This window comes from Elephas maximus, chromosome 22, assembly GCF_024166365.1.
Source record: "Elephas maximus indicus isolate mEleMax1 chromosome 22, mEleMax1 primary haplotype, whole genome shotgun sequence".
NCBI lineage: Eukaryota > Metazoa > Chordata > Mammalia > Proboscidea > Elephantidae > Elephas > Elephas maximus.
In genome coordinates this window covers 72,167,148-72,183,209 of record NC_064840.1, presented here as the reverse complement: position 1 = coordinate 72,183,209, position 16,062 = coordinate 72,167,148, and the positions used below count along the sequence as shown (strand labels likewise).

Below are 16,062 nucleotides of genomic sequence, written 5' to 3'. Positions count from 1 at the left end.
CCCAGAAGTGCCTCCGAAGGAAGCCCTGTCCATCTACTTCTGGAAAATTAGCCACTGAAAATCCTGTGGAGCACAGTTCTGACACACATGGGGTCCCAGGAGTTGGAATCCACTAGACAGCAACTGGTATAAGGGTATTAGGGCTGTCCCTTCAAATGAGTAATTATTGGCTTTTCTTGTGTGTCTAATCTGCTGCAAAAGACCTCTTTCAAGTGTTAAAAAGCAAAATGTCAGTTTGAGGACTAAGGTGGCCTAAGCCATGGTATTTTCAGTCACCTCATATGCATGTGAAAGCTGGACCGTGAATAAAGAAGACTGAAGTAGAACTGCTGCCTTTGAATTGTGGTGCTGGCGAAGATTATTGAATTTACCATGGACTGCCAGAAGAATGAACAAGAATGTACTTGGAAGAATGTTCCTTAGAAGCAAGGATGGAGAGCTTATCTTACATACTTTGGACATCTTATCAGGAGGGACCAGTCCCTAGAGAAGGACATCATGCTTGGTAAATTGGAGGTTCAGCGAAAAATAGGAAGGCCCTCAACGAGATGGACTGACACAGTGACTACAACAGTGGGGTCAAACATAGCAGTGACTGTGAGGAAGGCACAGGACTGGCAATGTTTCCTTCTGTTGTACACAGGGTCACTACAAGCCAGAGCCAACTCGATGGCACCCAGCACCAAGTTTTGGGGAGAAAAGATCTGGTGCCTCTTCGTTCTCTTTGTGCACTTCTAAAGGCACTGCAGTGCCCGGCAGACAGTCAGCAATAAGGAATGTGTTAAATGAATAAATTTTTAAAATTGGAAACTTCAAGAGCTTAGGACAGCAGTGAGAAACTGATCTGGCCATTGGGCACCTGAGTTCTATTCCGCTCTGCCATTATCTAGTGGTTAAGAGCTTGGCTGCTAACTAAAACAAAGTTGGCAGTTCAAATCCACCAGCCGCCTCTTGGAAAACCTATGGGGCAGTTTTACTTTGTCCTACAGGGTCACTATGTGTAGCAATTGACTTGACGGCAATGGGTTTGGTTTTTGGTTTTATTATCCAGTGCGGTAGAAACAGGGGCTGTTTCCCACCTGGTCCCCAAGCATTCTCCATCTTCTCCCTGCTCCGGGAGCCTGGTCCTGCAGACTGCATGACCCTTGCTGCTTGGCTTCTCACTGGTCTTAGCCTGGAGATGAGAGGTCTGAAATGAAGAGAGTGACCAGGTAATTTTCCCCGCTGTCTTCTATCTCGGGCAGGAGCAACCTCAGTAATATGGCTCTATGGGTGGCCTTGCTCCACAGCTCCAGCCCTTGTTTCTGCCTCACCTTCATTCTCTTAACCGTACCCACACCTCTATAAGCAGACCCGTTAATGTTGTTGTTAGTTGCCATCCAGTCAATTTTGACTCACTGGTTACCCCATGTGTGCAGAGTACAACTGCTCCACTGGGCTTTCGAGGCTGTGACCTTTCTGATGCAGATCACCAGGCCTGTCTTCCAAGGCGCCACTGGGTGGGTTCGAACTGCCAACCTTTTGGCTAGCAGTCAACACTTAACCGTTTGCGGTGTTTTCATTTGAACCATCTGCAGTGGACTATGTTTTTAGCGAGGTCGCTGACTGACACAAATGGAGACCCAGATGAGCAAACTAGAAAGCGTCTGGAGCAGCTGGGATCACATGCCAGCTGTGTCCTGGTTCCTTCTAGGAAAGTGCTGGGTGTGGTGACAGGTAGGGATGATTAACCAGCTCCAATGTACCTGGGTCTACCTCATGTGGCTCTACTTCTTGAGACGTGTAAGACCGAGGACACTTCACGTTACCCCCCCCAAAGAAATTAACGCACTCGAGGATAAAAGATCTTCGCTCGTGACCCAATCAAAAGTGCTTTTTTTTTATAATGGTTTTTGTTGCAAAACAAACCAACCAACAATTTGACAAGCGAGTGAAGAGATCCCACAACAGGTTGCGTGAGGTCAGATTCCAGGCTTCATTTTGTTGGCAGAACTGTCCTCAGGACTTGCTCTGAGCTAGAAGTCTACATAATTATGGGAGGAAGCTGGCGATGGCTCGGTGAGAAGGGGAGGCAGGGTGGGCAATAACACCTTAGCCGTTCATATTTATATATATATATTATATCCACGTATGACTGTCATTTGTACCATTTCCCAGGGAGACACTGAGGCTTCCATGGCAAGGAAAGGGCGAGGGGCTCAGGGCGGGGGCAGGCATGGAAGGGGCAGCTAAAGTGCAGGCTGGGGCTGGGCTCACAGGAGCTGCAGGAGCTTCAGCGTCTGCAGGAGGGCTCTGGGCTCTGCCGAGGCCAGGTACTGACAGCAGAGCCAGTCTTCCAGCTCCACCCCGCGCCTGCGGTCCACTGCCTTCTCCGCAAACTTCATCATCATCAGAGCCCGCTTCATGTCGATCCAGTTCTGCAGGATGCCGCACAGCGCCTCCTCGGGGGAGCCCGGCTGCTCCACCAGCTCCCGCCGCGGCCCCCACAGCAAGCACTGCAGCACCCGCGTGGCCTCGCTGATGCGGATGCGCTTGATGGGGTTGGCCTCCAGCAGCAGGTGGGCGAGCTGCTGCAGGCCGGGCGAGTAGAGGGACAGGGCTGGCAGCGGGGGCAGGTCTTCCTGCCGGTAGTCCTGTTCCCGCAGCTGCGCCCGCACCTCAAACGGGTTGGGCTGGTGGAGCAGCTCGTAGATGAGGATGCCCGCCTGGAACTCGTCGAACTTGCGGTACTGGGAGGCAGACACGATCTCGGGCGCCAGCCGGGCTTGGCTCTTCTTCTGCTGCAGGTTGCCGGTGCCGCCTGGCTTCTGCTTGGCCTTCAGGAAGTTGCTGATGATGAGCCGGGGCAAGTGCTTGCCACCTGGCACTCCCCGACAGGTGGCGGCAGCTGGGAGGCTGGGGGTGACACTGGTTGAGAGGGTGGTAGAGGAGCAAGTGGAAGGAGTTGCAGCGGGGGCAGCGGCTGTGGAGGTGGGAGGGGCACTGGAGGTGGCAGGAGGGGAAGATGGGGCGGGGGTGGCAGCGGGCTTCCCAGGGGTGGCTGGCTGGGAGGCCTGGGGCGTGCAATGCACCAGCAGAAGGTTCTCCAGGCACAGGTCCCGGTGGATGACCCCATGCTCCTTCAAATGTTCCAGCCCATTGCAGAGCTGCAGGAGCAGGAAGCACACCCGTCGTTCATAAGCCTCGGGCTCGGCCCGATGGCTAGTGGCTGAGTCCCGCACGAAGTCGGCGGCGGTCTGGTGCGGCACCTCTCGGGTGATGACCACCACGCAGTCCTGCTCCTGGGCAGGAGGGTGTGGGGGCAGGGCAGGCGGCGGGTCCTTGGGCGCGTCGGGAGACGTGAGCATGCTGGAGGGCACCGAGGCGACAAAGTGGCCGCAGTCCTGCTGGATGTTGAAGTGCACGGGCACTGAGGGGCTGCAGTATGAGGCCGCTTTGGGCTCAGGAGTCTTGCAGATCTGTAAGGAAAAGGAGGAGGGAGGTGAAAAGTGGGATCCATGAGTGTGCTTAACAGATGGTGTTGGGCCAATCGGGTGTCCAATTTAATCCCTTACCTCACACCATACACAAAAAATGAACTCAAAACGGACCATGTAGACTAAAATATAAGAGCTAAAGCAATGCAAATCATAGAAGAAAACACAGGAGACAATCTTCGAGACAAAGATTTCCTAGATATGCACCAAAAGCACCATCCATAAAAGAAAGAATTGAGAAATTTGACCTCATCAAAATTCAAGAATTTTCACGCTTTGAAAACATCACTAAGAAAATGAAAAGACAAGTAACCCACTGGGAGAGAATGTTTGCAAAACACGTATCTGATTTAAAAAAAAAAAAAAACTTGTATCTTTATAAAGAACTGTTAAACTCAGTAATAAGATAAACAACCCAATTTAAAAATGGGCAACAGGTATGAAGAAACTCATGAAAAGACATTCACCATCATCAGGAAAATGCAAATTAGAACCACAATGAGACTTTCACACCCACAAACATGGCTATAATGAAAAAAAGACAGACAATAATAGGTGTTGATGAAGGTGTGGAGAAATGGGAAACCCTGCTGGTGCAAATGTAAAACGGGATGGCCGCTTTGGGACAGTTTGTCAGTTTCTTAAAAAGCTGATCATGGAGAGTATTACACTGAATATATGACCCAGCAAGAACAGGGTCCCTACAGATCAACAGGCAGTGTGGCTGCCTGCTATTGTAGGAAGACATCCACGGCCCCCAGTACAGGCTGGACAAATTCTCATGAAGCCAGAGAGTTTACTCAGGCAGTCAACCTTATTCCCCATCCCTCTCATTTGGACGGGCAGCTACCTTACAGCAGATGTGTCTGGCCTCTGGGATGGTCTCTTGGGGAATCTGAGGGAAAGCTGCAGGCCCAGTGTCTCTGGCACTTGGCCAAGCTCTTAGGCTGCCCTAGTTTCTAGATCCAGGTTAAATATACAATAAAACCTGCAAAAGCCGGAACCTGTGTAAGGTGGAAACCTGTCAGAGAGGGAAAACTCATATTTTCCATTAAAGTGAGTGATAGAAAAGTGGTAAGATGGCACCCTGTCAAAGGTGGAAAACTTGCGAGACCTGGAAGAACAAGGCGGTCCCGTCAAGCTTCTGCTCTCACAGGTTTCACTGAGCAATGCTCACGAGGCTAGGATGACCAGCAGGGCTGTTTTTAGCGGCTTGCTACTTGGAAGTCACACAGTTTTCCTCCAAGGGTGAGTCACAGCAGCTGAAAGGCACCAGAGAGTTCTCCAGGGAATAGGAAACTCAAAGGGAGGGATAAGGGACACAGAGGATCTCAAGCTCCCCTGTGGCGGTGGTGCCTGGGGAATCCACACAACTACCTCCTTCTTCCTCTTCAGTCTCTTTTTCTTGTACTAACGACAGCGCCAGCCACCTGAGGATTTCTACCAACGCTAATCCTCATCCAGGTGCCACTCAGCTGGAGAGTCCTGAGCCAGCCATAATGGCTTTCTGTCACACCTCCATTTCCCTGTAATTATGCCGTGAAGGGGACCGAGGATGGCTGGTGGTGGTGGTCTCCCCTCAGAGGAATACATGCAACTTCCCCCATGCTTTACAGAAGCGTAAGGATCAGTGTGGTAATCCCTCAAACAAAGGCATCCCACATTTATCTAGAAAATACCACCTTTCGACCAATCCAAAGATAAGCCTTCCTCTGGGCTGCTGCGTTGCCACACTTGAACGAGTGTGTATGAAGTGCCACGATGCTCTCGGGCGATGTTTTCAGAAGTTCTATTGCAAACACTTTTTCACAGAGATTTATTTATACTGCAGCTCTACAAAGCTTCCCAGCATGACACCTGGCTTAAAAGAGTTCAGCCTGAGGAAATTTTTATAAAGCCAACTGAAAGAAAAACAAATTAATTTAGCAATCTCCCTAGTAGGGAAGTAGAACTACATAAAAGGGGAGTACACTGTGTTCTAGACACTACTTCCTATTACACTAATAAAAATGATTGGGGAATACGTGTCTGAAGGGCATTATTTCAGGCTCTTTTTTTATTGCAGCCCACTCAACTGTATTCCGTTTTTAAATGGTGGCCTTCTGAAACACTTCTGAACTAAAGGAAATTTGGGGGTTCTCAAAAAAAAAAAAAGCTTCACACAGAAATACCCAGAGGGAATGGTCACCCGCTGTGGTTGAACCTGTCCACTGCGTGTGTGGGGGGGGGGATAAGCACCCCGATTATCTAGGTTACCCCTCCAGTGAAGGCTTCACACCTCACGGGCACCTTCTGAACTCCGGGGTGCCCACGGCACTGTGCCACCTACGCATTGTTCCTGCAGTGCCTGTCACCTTGCATCTTCCAATAACCCCACCAGAGATGCTATTACACAGGGAGGAAACTGAGGCTTTTAGGGGTTAAATTCTTCGCTCAAGACTGTTGTTTAGTTGCTGCGGAGTGGATTCCGACTCAGGGTCACCCCATGTGAGCAGAGCAGAACCGCTCGGTAGGGTTTTGAAGGCTGCCACCATTCAGCAGCAGATCGCCAGGCCTGTCTTCCGAGGCACCTCTGGGTGGGTTTGAACCGCCCACCTTTCGGCTAAGGTTGGCTAGTGTAGTTGAGCGCTTAACCATTTGGGCCACCCAGGGACTCCTTTGCTCAAGATTACACACTGGTATGTGTTCTAGGGGTCTAAAGAAGAGCTCTGGAGTACAAACAACCTTGGTTTAAATATCAACTCTGCCGCTAGCCTTGTAACTTCAGGCAAGTTCTTATCTCAAAGTCTGTTTTCTCACCTGTAGGGCAGGGGCAGTGAGGGCTGCTTCCTCATGGGCCATGGGAGGCCTGCACGGGAAAATGCAGGTACGGCTTCTGGCACAGTGCCTGGGCACCTTGAGCCCTCTGTGTCAAAGGCTGCTATGGGTATTGTCTTGCGGTTTTTGCTGGAGCCTTCCGTATCGCACGGCTGGCTTGCAGGTATTGTACATGCCAGGACAGCGCAGCTGCCGAGGGGCCTGGGAAGTGTTCCCTGGGACCCCTTTTCTCAAGAGTATCAAAAGCCTAGCAAACACTCCCAACCCAAAGCTCCAGTCGAGCCGTTGATATTTTGCACAGAGATGTAAATGAAGGAGCCGAGTAAATGAGAACTGGGCTGGATGTGTTTCAAAATCAGTGAGCTGTGTCCTCTGGCAAGACCCGCAGCTTCCTCACCGCTGCCTCTCCGGAGAGCGGTTGTGCGGAGCGCATGTTAACGAGTCGCTGAGCTCCGGGCAGGGCGCGCCGCCGGGGTCTGGGTGGAGAGGCTGGGGGTGGGGAGAGGGGCTGGGGTGGGGGCGGGACTGGGGTGCGAGGAGGAGTCTGGGCGGGGGAAGGGGGGAGAGGTAGTGAGTGGGGCGGGGGGAAGGCTGCAGGTGGAGGTCAAGGCAGGGGTGGGGTGGAGGGGCTGGGTGGGGGAGGAGTGTGGGCGGGGTGGGGAGGGGTGGGAAAGGGGAAATGCTGGGGGTGGGGAGGGTCAAGGCAGGAGTCGGGGTGGAGGAGCTGGGGGTGAGGTGGGGCGGGGTGGGGCTGGGGGCGGGGCTTCTCCCGCTCCCCCTGCTGACCACGTTCAGTCCCATCGCGCCTCCCACCCCCTCCAAGTTCCATTTCATTTTCAGGGTGCCTGCCTCAGATTTGGGCTTAAGACTTTCACCCCGACCTTTGGTTTAGCTCCAATCTCTCAAAATTTTTTTGCCTCAGTCACATCTCATTTTAAACTTTGGAGCCTCATTCACGGTTGAAAATTTGGGCAAAGTCACGTCTGTTTCCAAAAAGAAAAGGAAAAGGCCCAGCCGGTCTAACACAGGTCCCTGATTTTTTTTTTTGTTTAGGAAACTAAACAGCTTTGAGAACGCGCACACAGCTAATGAATTTTCTCCGTCCCTCACAGAGTATGGAGTGTGGCGACAAGAGCCGTCTCTGTCCCCTCACTGCAGCGTGTGGCTGCACCCATGAACGGAGGCTCCAGCAGGAGGGCCCAGCACGTGCGCGCCTGCTTTTGCTAACTGGGATTCCGTACCAAGGCTACATCCTGATTTCAGGGTCAGCGCCCTGCTTAGCATGACGGATGACAGGAGCTCTGGCACCAGCGGCACAGACCTGTGGGAAGGGACACCGCGGCCCTCCCCCTCCGCGCGGACCCTCAGATCACTGTATTCCGTCTAGACTGGGGCACCCATGAAGTGCCACAACTGCAAGCTGGAAGGATGCTCCATAAACAACCCCCTGCCTTCCCACCACCAGGCCGGGCACGTCTGCAAACTGATGTTGTTATCCTTGGTCATCTGGATGTACAATGACCGTAGTCTGGATATTTGAAGGTCTTCTCCCAATTTCTTTTTCACATTATACAGAGGTGGTTCTCGAGCTACAAAGTACCCAGACACATCGCAGAGGAATCACTGGGATTCTCAGAGAACAACGCCTAGCTTCTGGTTACCTTCTGGCTAGATTTCTAATGAAATGAGGAGTAACGTTTGTTTTTATCACCCTTTGCGGGGGAGGGGGGAAGCTACATGTTCTTTTTTTTTTTTTTTTGCGGGGGAGGGGGGAAGCTACATGTTCTGCTTTGCTCTTTGGAGAACAGAATTAATTATGCATTATTATATGAGGCTCTAGAATCCAAGCTGCACTTCACAGCTTACTCATGGATATTAAAAAAAAAAAAAAAAAGCTTTGCTGACGTTCTGACTCGGTGTAAATCTGGGTGAACTTGTACCAGGTGACCCCTTGGTTCTTATAGCAGAAGAAAATCACTCTGAATCCCGTAGAAAAGAGGGACTAAACCCCTTTTACTAGGCTTTTTGCTCAAAATGGAGAGGTCAGCTGTCTCTTGATTCCAAATGAGTTCCTCAGGTTTAGCCCCAAGAGACCAGGTGAAGAAGACTGATCAGTTTGAACATGGGAAGGGGTCAAGGTGGAAGCAGAGAGACAACGCATGGGTCCCTCACGTTCACCGTCCACTGAGGCTAGCAAAAGCCAAGAGCTTCCTAAATGCACCTCCATTTCCTTGGCGCTTCAAGGAGCTCAAATGTTTGTCCCTTTGATTAGCTGAGAGCAGAAGCTGGGCTCTGGGCCTACAGTGATAACCACAGGCTAATCGTTGTCCCCTCACTGGGGGATGCGGACAGTCACTTTTTCCTCTACTGGATACAGCACCATCTTGATAGGGAGGGAAATGCTGGGATGTATTTTTTTCTTTTAATTTTGGTTGGGAAATGGCAGGGAAGGATAGCATAGCAAGGAAGTAGCCGCTGGGTTAGATAATAAAGAGGCAATGAAGCTCGAGGAATGATACCACAGAATCTTACTCAGGACTTTTGTATTCTCTTCTATCTAGTGCCTGTTGTTGTTAGGTGCTGTAGAATCAATTCTGACTCATAGTGACCCAAGGTGACAGAGCAGAACTGCCCGTGTGGCTTCCTAGGCTGTAATCTTTATGGAAACATATCCCCAGGTCTTTTCTTCCAAGGAGCCATTGGTGGGTTTGAATCGCCAGCCTTCCTGGCTGGAAGCTGAGTGCTTAACCATTGCACCACCAAAAACAAAAACCATTGCCATTGAGTTGAATCTAACTCATAGTGACCCTACAGGACAGAGAAGAACTGCCTGGAAGAGTTTCCAAGGAGCAGCTGGTGGATTTGAACTGCCGACCTTTTGGTTAGCAGCCGTAGCTCTTAACCACTGCGCCACCAGGGCCCCTTATCTAGTGCCTACCATCTTGATTATACTCCGCTAGTCTACTGGGGCCTTGGTTTCTGTTTATGAAATTAGACTCTTCTAGCAGCGACCTCCCTTGTGTTTTCACAGGAAGCAGCAAGTAATTATACGTAGCACTTTGCACACATACATCAGGTTCCTAATCTATATTTTGTGCTGGTGTCACAAATTTCTTAAAAGAAAAATCTCACTGCAATTTTCCTTGGCTAATAATGATAAATCTTTAAAAGATATTTTTGCTGGTAAGCAAGAGGTTACTCCACCAAGACCACTTCACTTTAGTTCACTGTTTCCATTGTTCTAACTGGAAAAAAGAATGGCTTGGGACAGGTGGCAGCAGAAGAGATTTCAGACTCTCCCTTCTCACCCCCCCCCCCCACAAAAGCCTGCATTTATAGAAGGGCCTCAGACCCAACAGACATCCAGGGAACACCAAAAGAAGAAAATGAAAAAGAACAAGAAAGGGTTGGATTCTGGAGGCCACCGTCCTGCCAAATAGCAGCGCTATATGATAAACGAGACAATCTGTGAAGAATGGTCAGAACAACTGACTATATGGACCAAAAGGGCAACATTTGCCCAAAACCAAAGATGAGAAGGGAAGGAGGGACAGGGAAATGGGATTAATGGAAATGGGGAACCCAGGGAGGAAATGGGGAGAGTGCTGGGATTGCAAGCAGTGTCTCGAAACAATTTGTGTAAGAGTAACTAATTGGGAAATTAATTTGCTGTGTAAACTTTCACCTAAAGTACAATAAATTTTTTTTTTTTTTTTAAAGGATTGGCCCAGATGGGTGTGGACTGCTCAACCAGCTCACTCAGAGCTATGCTCTCAGAAAACCACGAGGTGGGTGGTAAGAGCCCTGATGCAGGTCTGAGATTAAAGAGCTGTGTTGCCTTGAACTAGTGACTTAACTTCTCTGAGCTTCAGTTGCCTTAACTGATGGAACTGTGACACAGGGTTTGGAAACAGACAAACCAGAGTTCAAATCCACCTCGACCACCAACTACCTGTGGGCGAATTAGTTAGTTACTCTGAGCCTTAGACTCCCCATCCGTAAAACCTACCTGCCCTGCAGAATGACTGTGAGGATTAGAGGTAATACAGTTAATCCAGCCAGCCAAGAGCCTGCTTGTACAGTGAGTGCTCCATAAATGCTATTATCACTTATTGTTCTAGATGATGACTAAGGCTAACACTCCTTCTGCCTCTAACATCTGAAGGATAATTATCTTAATTGTCCCTATCCCTCACTAGATTATATGCTCCAGAAGGAACCCAGATCTTGGCAAAGTACCTGGCATAGAGCAGGCACTCAGTAAAAACCTGTTGGAACAAATCAATGACCCCTGTTGCATGAAAAGGCAACCTGATTTCTTAATCCCACTCGATCACACACTGTCCATTCCTCAGAGCACAGAACGCAGCTAATATTCATACGCGAATCTCACAGCACCGTTTCCTGGGCTAGGCTGAGTGCTAAAATAAGCCTTAGTCGCCACCCTCGCTCATGATGCCTGGACAGGTGACATGACTTGCTCAAGCCACAGTTCTGGCAAAGCCGGGACCAGTTAGTGGCACAGCACCATGGAAGGAGGGGGTGATACCTACTTTCACAGCATAGGTGCTGCCAGGGTCCTCGGAGCAGGTGGCACAGTAGTAAATGGCATCCCCCGAGTCACAGCAGGGCTTGTTACAGGTCAGCTTGAAGAGCGACCAGTTGTTCTCGTTGAAGTGCAGCTCCTTCTTCTGGCCGCCCATGAAGAGGTCCTCACACTTGGCTACGAGGCGGAGCAGGGACTGGGCGAAGAGGCCTGCCATCTTGGCGTAGGTGCCCTCCTTGCTGCTGATGCTGCTCAGCAGACTGGGCAGCTGCCGCTGGGAGCTGGCGGTGGAGGCCTGGCTGGACACGCTCAGCTGGGACGCCGAGGCCGAGGGGGCCCCTTTGCCCTGGAGGCTGGGGCTCCTGCGGCCGCTTTTGCTGCCGGCCAGCCCAGCTGCAGGGGCCCAGTGGCCGTTGCCTTTGAAAGTCTTTTCCAGGGGCTCAGAAGAGGAGAAGACGTGGTGGTGGCGGTTCCCGGTGCTCAAGGCGTAGCTGAAGGGGGATTCGTCATGGACGCAGACGCTGGTTTCCGAGTGGCTGAGGTTCAGCTTGGGGCTCGCGGCTCTTGGCTTGGAGGAGCCTTGGGTCCAGAAGAAGCCATCTGGGGAAGAGGCTGCCCGGCTCACGAGCTTCTTCTGGGGGAGCGGAGGTGGCTGCAGGGGACTGCTGGGAGACACATCCTCGGTGGAGCCCGACGGGAACGGAACGGGAGCGAAGAGCTTCTTCCCACTGTTGGTGGGCGACTGAGCTGGCTCATAGGGTGGCCCTGAAACAGAGAAACGGAAATAGTCCAGCAATCTGCGGCAGGACAACGCCACTGGCACTGTGGGCTCCCTCATTTTTTGTGTCAAAGCAATTTATTTGCTTGTACTTTTAACTTTGTCTACATCTTGAATAGACAACATACGTACAATGTACAATATCAAAAAGCAAAAAAAAAAAGACAATTCAGTCTTCTTCCTATCCCTGTTCCTCAGCACCTGTTTCTTTCCTCAGGAGACCTGTTAGCAGCTTCTCGTGCATCCTTCTGGGGATTTCTAAATAAATACAGTCAAATGAGCACACACACACACACATTTACACCAAGGAGGGCAAATGGTGCCCATTGTTTGTAACCTTGCTGTGTTTCCTTTGACCCTCTATCTTGGAGATATTTTCACATCAGGCATACAGATCTAATTGTTCTTAACAGCAGCATCATAATATATTATATGCAAGTACCATAGTTTATTTAACCAGTCCCCTCTAGATGGACACTTACGTTGTTGCCGATAACACACTTGAAGATGACTGGGTTTTTGAAAAGTCAGGTTTATCTAGGGTATAATTTACATACAGTAAAATTTGCCCTTTTTAATATGACGTTCTATAAGCTTGACAAACACCTTACCGAGAATGGAGGAGAAAGGCAAACCCACAGCCACAAACATTTTAGAAGCTGGGGGACTATGACTTTACAAGTGAGGAAATAGATTTTAAGGGAAAGTGAGTCTCTCCAAGGCCCCCACCGTTCCCAGAGTGGCGTGTGTGGTCAGTGAAATTGACAGGGGAAGGTCTGATGGCTGCAGAGCATGGGGACATTCAGAAAACCTGCCCGGGAAACACGCGAGATGGTGAGATGGAGGGCTAGTTGAGACAGAGCCAAGACTGGCATTTAGCTTTTCTCTTTGTACCAATGCCTGAACTGGAGGGTTCACAACCAAACAAGGTTTCAGGTAAAAAAAAAAAAAAAAAAGATGCAGAAAAAGGTATGCACGTTGGAGAGAGAAATGGGCAAACTAAAATAATACTCATTTCCTTCATTCTAAGAAATGACTACAAGATATATCATTTTTTTTCTATCTTTATAATTTACTTTTATTTTAAACCTATGAACATTTTCCTACGTCTGGGATGTTAATTTTTTGTTTGTTTGCCTGTTTTTTGCTTTCCTTTTGTATCCGCTATTTTAAAATACTGCCCATTATTTTAGAGGGTAGGTGAAAAAGAGCAAGACCCTTGACAAGATGGACTGACACAGTGGCTCCAACAATGGGCTCAAGCATAGCAATGGTTGTGAGGATGGCGCAGGACTGGGCAGTGTTTTGTTCTGTTGTGTGTAGGGTCGCTACGAGTCGCCATGAGTCCATGGCACCTAACAACACTAATTTTAATAACAGCTTTTAGGGGGATAAAAGAAACATTAACTGCACTCAATGGTTGTAAAATGCATCCTACTTTCATGAAGGCTAAAATACGAAGGCGATATGGGTCTTAGATTCAAGGAAGTAGGTGACAGCGATCTGTATGCCTCACTGGGTTCGCAGGGCCACGCCACCCTTAGGGCAGGACAGACACTGCCTCCAGTGTCTCTCCCCACTCTAGCAATGTGACTAGAATGAAAGAGAGACCGAGGCAACTGGTGGATGGCCCCAAAGGAAGCAGACTGTCTGGTAGTTTTGTCTCACCTCAGTCAGATGCACAGGAGTCTTCTAAGGCTGCTCCTGAATTCTCAGCCTTCTTTCTCTCACCCACACTGAGCCCTTCCTGTTTCTCAAGCCAAAGGAGGGCAGAATGGGCCCTTGAGGAGCAATAGCTGGTACCAAGCACCTCAGAACGAGACAGGCTCTCCTACTTTGGAGGCTCCTAGGGAGGAGGGTCTCTCTAGGAAGGAAGGTGAATGACCATGTCTGCAGAGCTCACCTTGACCAGGGCAGGATGGGTGCTGACACCCACGACCAGCCTCACTGACCAGGGCACGGTGGGTGCTGACACCCACGGCCACCCTTACTGACCAGGGCAGGATGGGTGCTGACACCCATGGCCCAGCCTCACTAGCCCACATAGTCAGTGGATGGCAGCAGGGGCCTCCTGCTCAGTATGACTCCAAATGCGAAGCTCACAGGAGGGCAAAGTTAGCCTATGCAGCCTGTAGAAAACTGGGGCCAGAACCTACGTGTTCAGGAAGAGAAACCTTGAGCGGCAGAGCTAGGCTGCTGCCCCACGCTGGTGCCTTTGCTGGCTCCACCGTCTCACCAGACCAGAGGGGAGCACAATGCCTCTCACGCTCTCCTTGACCACTTCCACCTCTGCAGTCAACAGTTATTCTTGCTTCTCAGTGGTTTACCAAGAGCACAGCACGTGTCCCTGCCCACCTCACCCTGCGCTGTTAATGGCAGGCAGGCTCATGCCCTCAAGGCTGAATGAGTGATTTCCGTCCCTTCCAGGAGAGCCCAGGTCAACAATAAATCATGCAGTGGTGTCGAGGGCAGACCAGCCAGCTTTGTGGTGGTGGCGTTCGATTCCGACTCATGGTGACCCTACGTGTGCAGAGTACAACTGCCCCATAGGGTTTCCCAGGCAGTGGCCTTTCAGAAGCAGATCTCCAAGCCTGTCTTCAGAGGCACCTCGGGGTGGGTTCAAACTGCCAAACTTACACCTAGTAACTGAGTGCTTAACCATTGTGCCACCAAGGGACTCCCAGTCAGGTTTATGCTTCCAAGTATTTCCCCCTCACAGTCAAAATGAGGAGAGTGCAAGAAACAGTCGAGCAGAGGAGGGGGTCTTCTGACCAGCTGAGCTCAGCTGACTCTGAAACCCGGGGTCCTCCCACCACACACTCCCTGGTACAATCTCTCTGCCTTCCAAAAGCTAAGGGCCGGCCATGGGGGACCGACGAAGGCTCAGGCGGATGCTTCACTTTCCTTCTTCTAGCAGGAGAGACTGAGAGGAGGAAGAGGACCACTTACTAGCTCTTAGGCTAAAAGAAAGAAAGAAAAAAAAAAAAAGGAGCCCTTGGGTGACACAAATCGTTCAGCACTGGACTACTAACTGATAGGTTGGTGGTTCAAACCCACCCAGAGATGCCTGGGAAGTAAAGCCTGGTGATCTGCTTCTGCAAGGTCAGAGCCCTGAAAACCCTACAGGGCAGTTCTACTCTGCCCACATGGGGTCGCAGTGAGTTGGAATCGAGTCAACGGCAACTAACAGCAACAGGCTAGAAATTCAAGGGTGGGACCAGCTATCCATGAGGCTCTCTAAGGACACTAAGCCTCAAGGACCAAGCACTCAGAGAAGCAAGAGCGCAGGTGAGTGGAAACATCCGCTTCCTGGCCTCTCTGCAGTCTGGGCAGACAGACCCACCACCACTGAGGCGTCGGGTTCTCAATTTATCATCAACACGCAGAGGGGAGGGCTGGGGAGAGTGGAGTGTGATCAGAACCCTGAATCAGTCCTTTAATTAGCTCCTCCCTCTGCCAGGACCATGTACCTGGGGCCAGGCCTCCCTTCCTCCCCTCCCCAGTCCATCTGGCCAGCTTCTTCGGTAGTCTCTTCTTCAAGTCTTGCGCTTATTTCCCCATCTTCCCTGGTTTTATCTTCCCTGTCTTTAACACAGGCCTCTCCTTAATGGCTCCAATACACCCCTTCCTGTTCCTACTATGATTTGCAGCCTTACAGTGGAATGAATCCTGGCCTGCCATTAACTAGCTGTCCACCGTGCCGGGCTGAGTTTCCTCATTTACAAAATGACTAGATGGCATCACCGTGAAGGCCCCTTCCAGCACAGTCTATAATTTCAGCCACTCTCACCATTTTCATCCTCTTCTAATATGCATTTTGTCTCAATGCTCCCCTGAAATAAAATACCTCTAGGCAGATGGTAATCTTGCTGCACAAGTTCCTCTGTCTTAGTTCCCAGACCTGCCCCTGGTTCAGTTTCCAATCTGTAAAGATAGCAGGAAGCTGATTTTAAAATAAGCTGCAGCACTTCTTATTCCCTAGATGGCCAAAGAGAACTCAGAGTGGCTGCATTAGGCTGTAGGGCAGGGCCCAGTGCAAAAAATAACTGGTGTGCAGACAGCTGGTAGAAGGAGAGTTTCTTCCTTAACCTACGTGGTTTTCTCCTGCTTTCCTGTAAAAACTGTTAGTCAGTGACTTTGATCAGGTCTATACATCCTTGTCACATGGGGTCACTATGAGTCAAAATCAACTGGATGACACCTAGCAACAATGAAAACATACACTCCTAGGTGGTACAAACAGTTAATGTGCTTGGCTGCTAACCAAGAGGTTGAAGGTTCAAGTCTGCCCAGAGGCCTCAGAAGAATGGCCTGGTGATCTGCTCCCAAAAAATCAGTCATTGAAAACCCTATGGAGCCCAGTTCTACTCTGACTACACAAGGGGTCACCATAGTTGGAATCGACTCAAGGCAACTGGTACACCCCATAACTACTTGGATACTCC

At 50.2% G+C, this 16,062-nt stretch overlaps 1 protein-coding gene across 1 annotated transcript in view; it reads right to left on the bottom strand.

Moving 5' to 3' along the window:
• Window positions 1–971: 971 nt before the first annotated feature.
• The window catches only part of PRAG1 (PEAK1 related, kinase-activating pseudokinase 1), a 58,216-nt gene continuing 43,125 nt past the window's right edge, over window positions 972–16,062 (bottom strand). The window contains exons 5-6 of the mRNA XM_049866337.1: window positions 10,847–11,604; window positions 972–3,458 (exon numbers count right to left, since the gene is read on the bottom strand). Coding sequence (XP_049722294.1) covers window positions 2,253–3,458; window positions 10,847–11,604 — 1,964 coding nt within the window. The 3' untranslated portion in view covers window positions 972–2,252. The remainder of the gene's footprint in view (window positions 3,459–10,846; window positions 11,605–16,062) is intronic.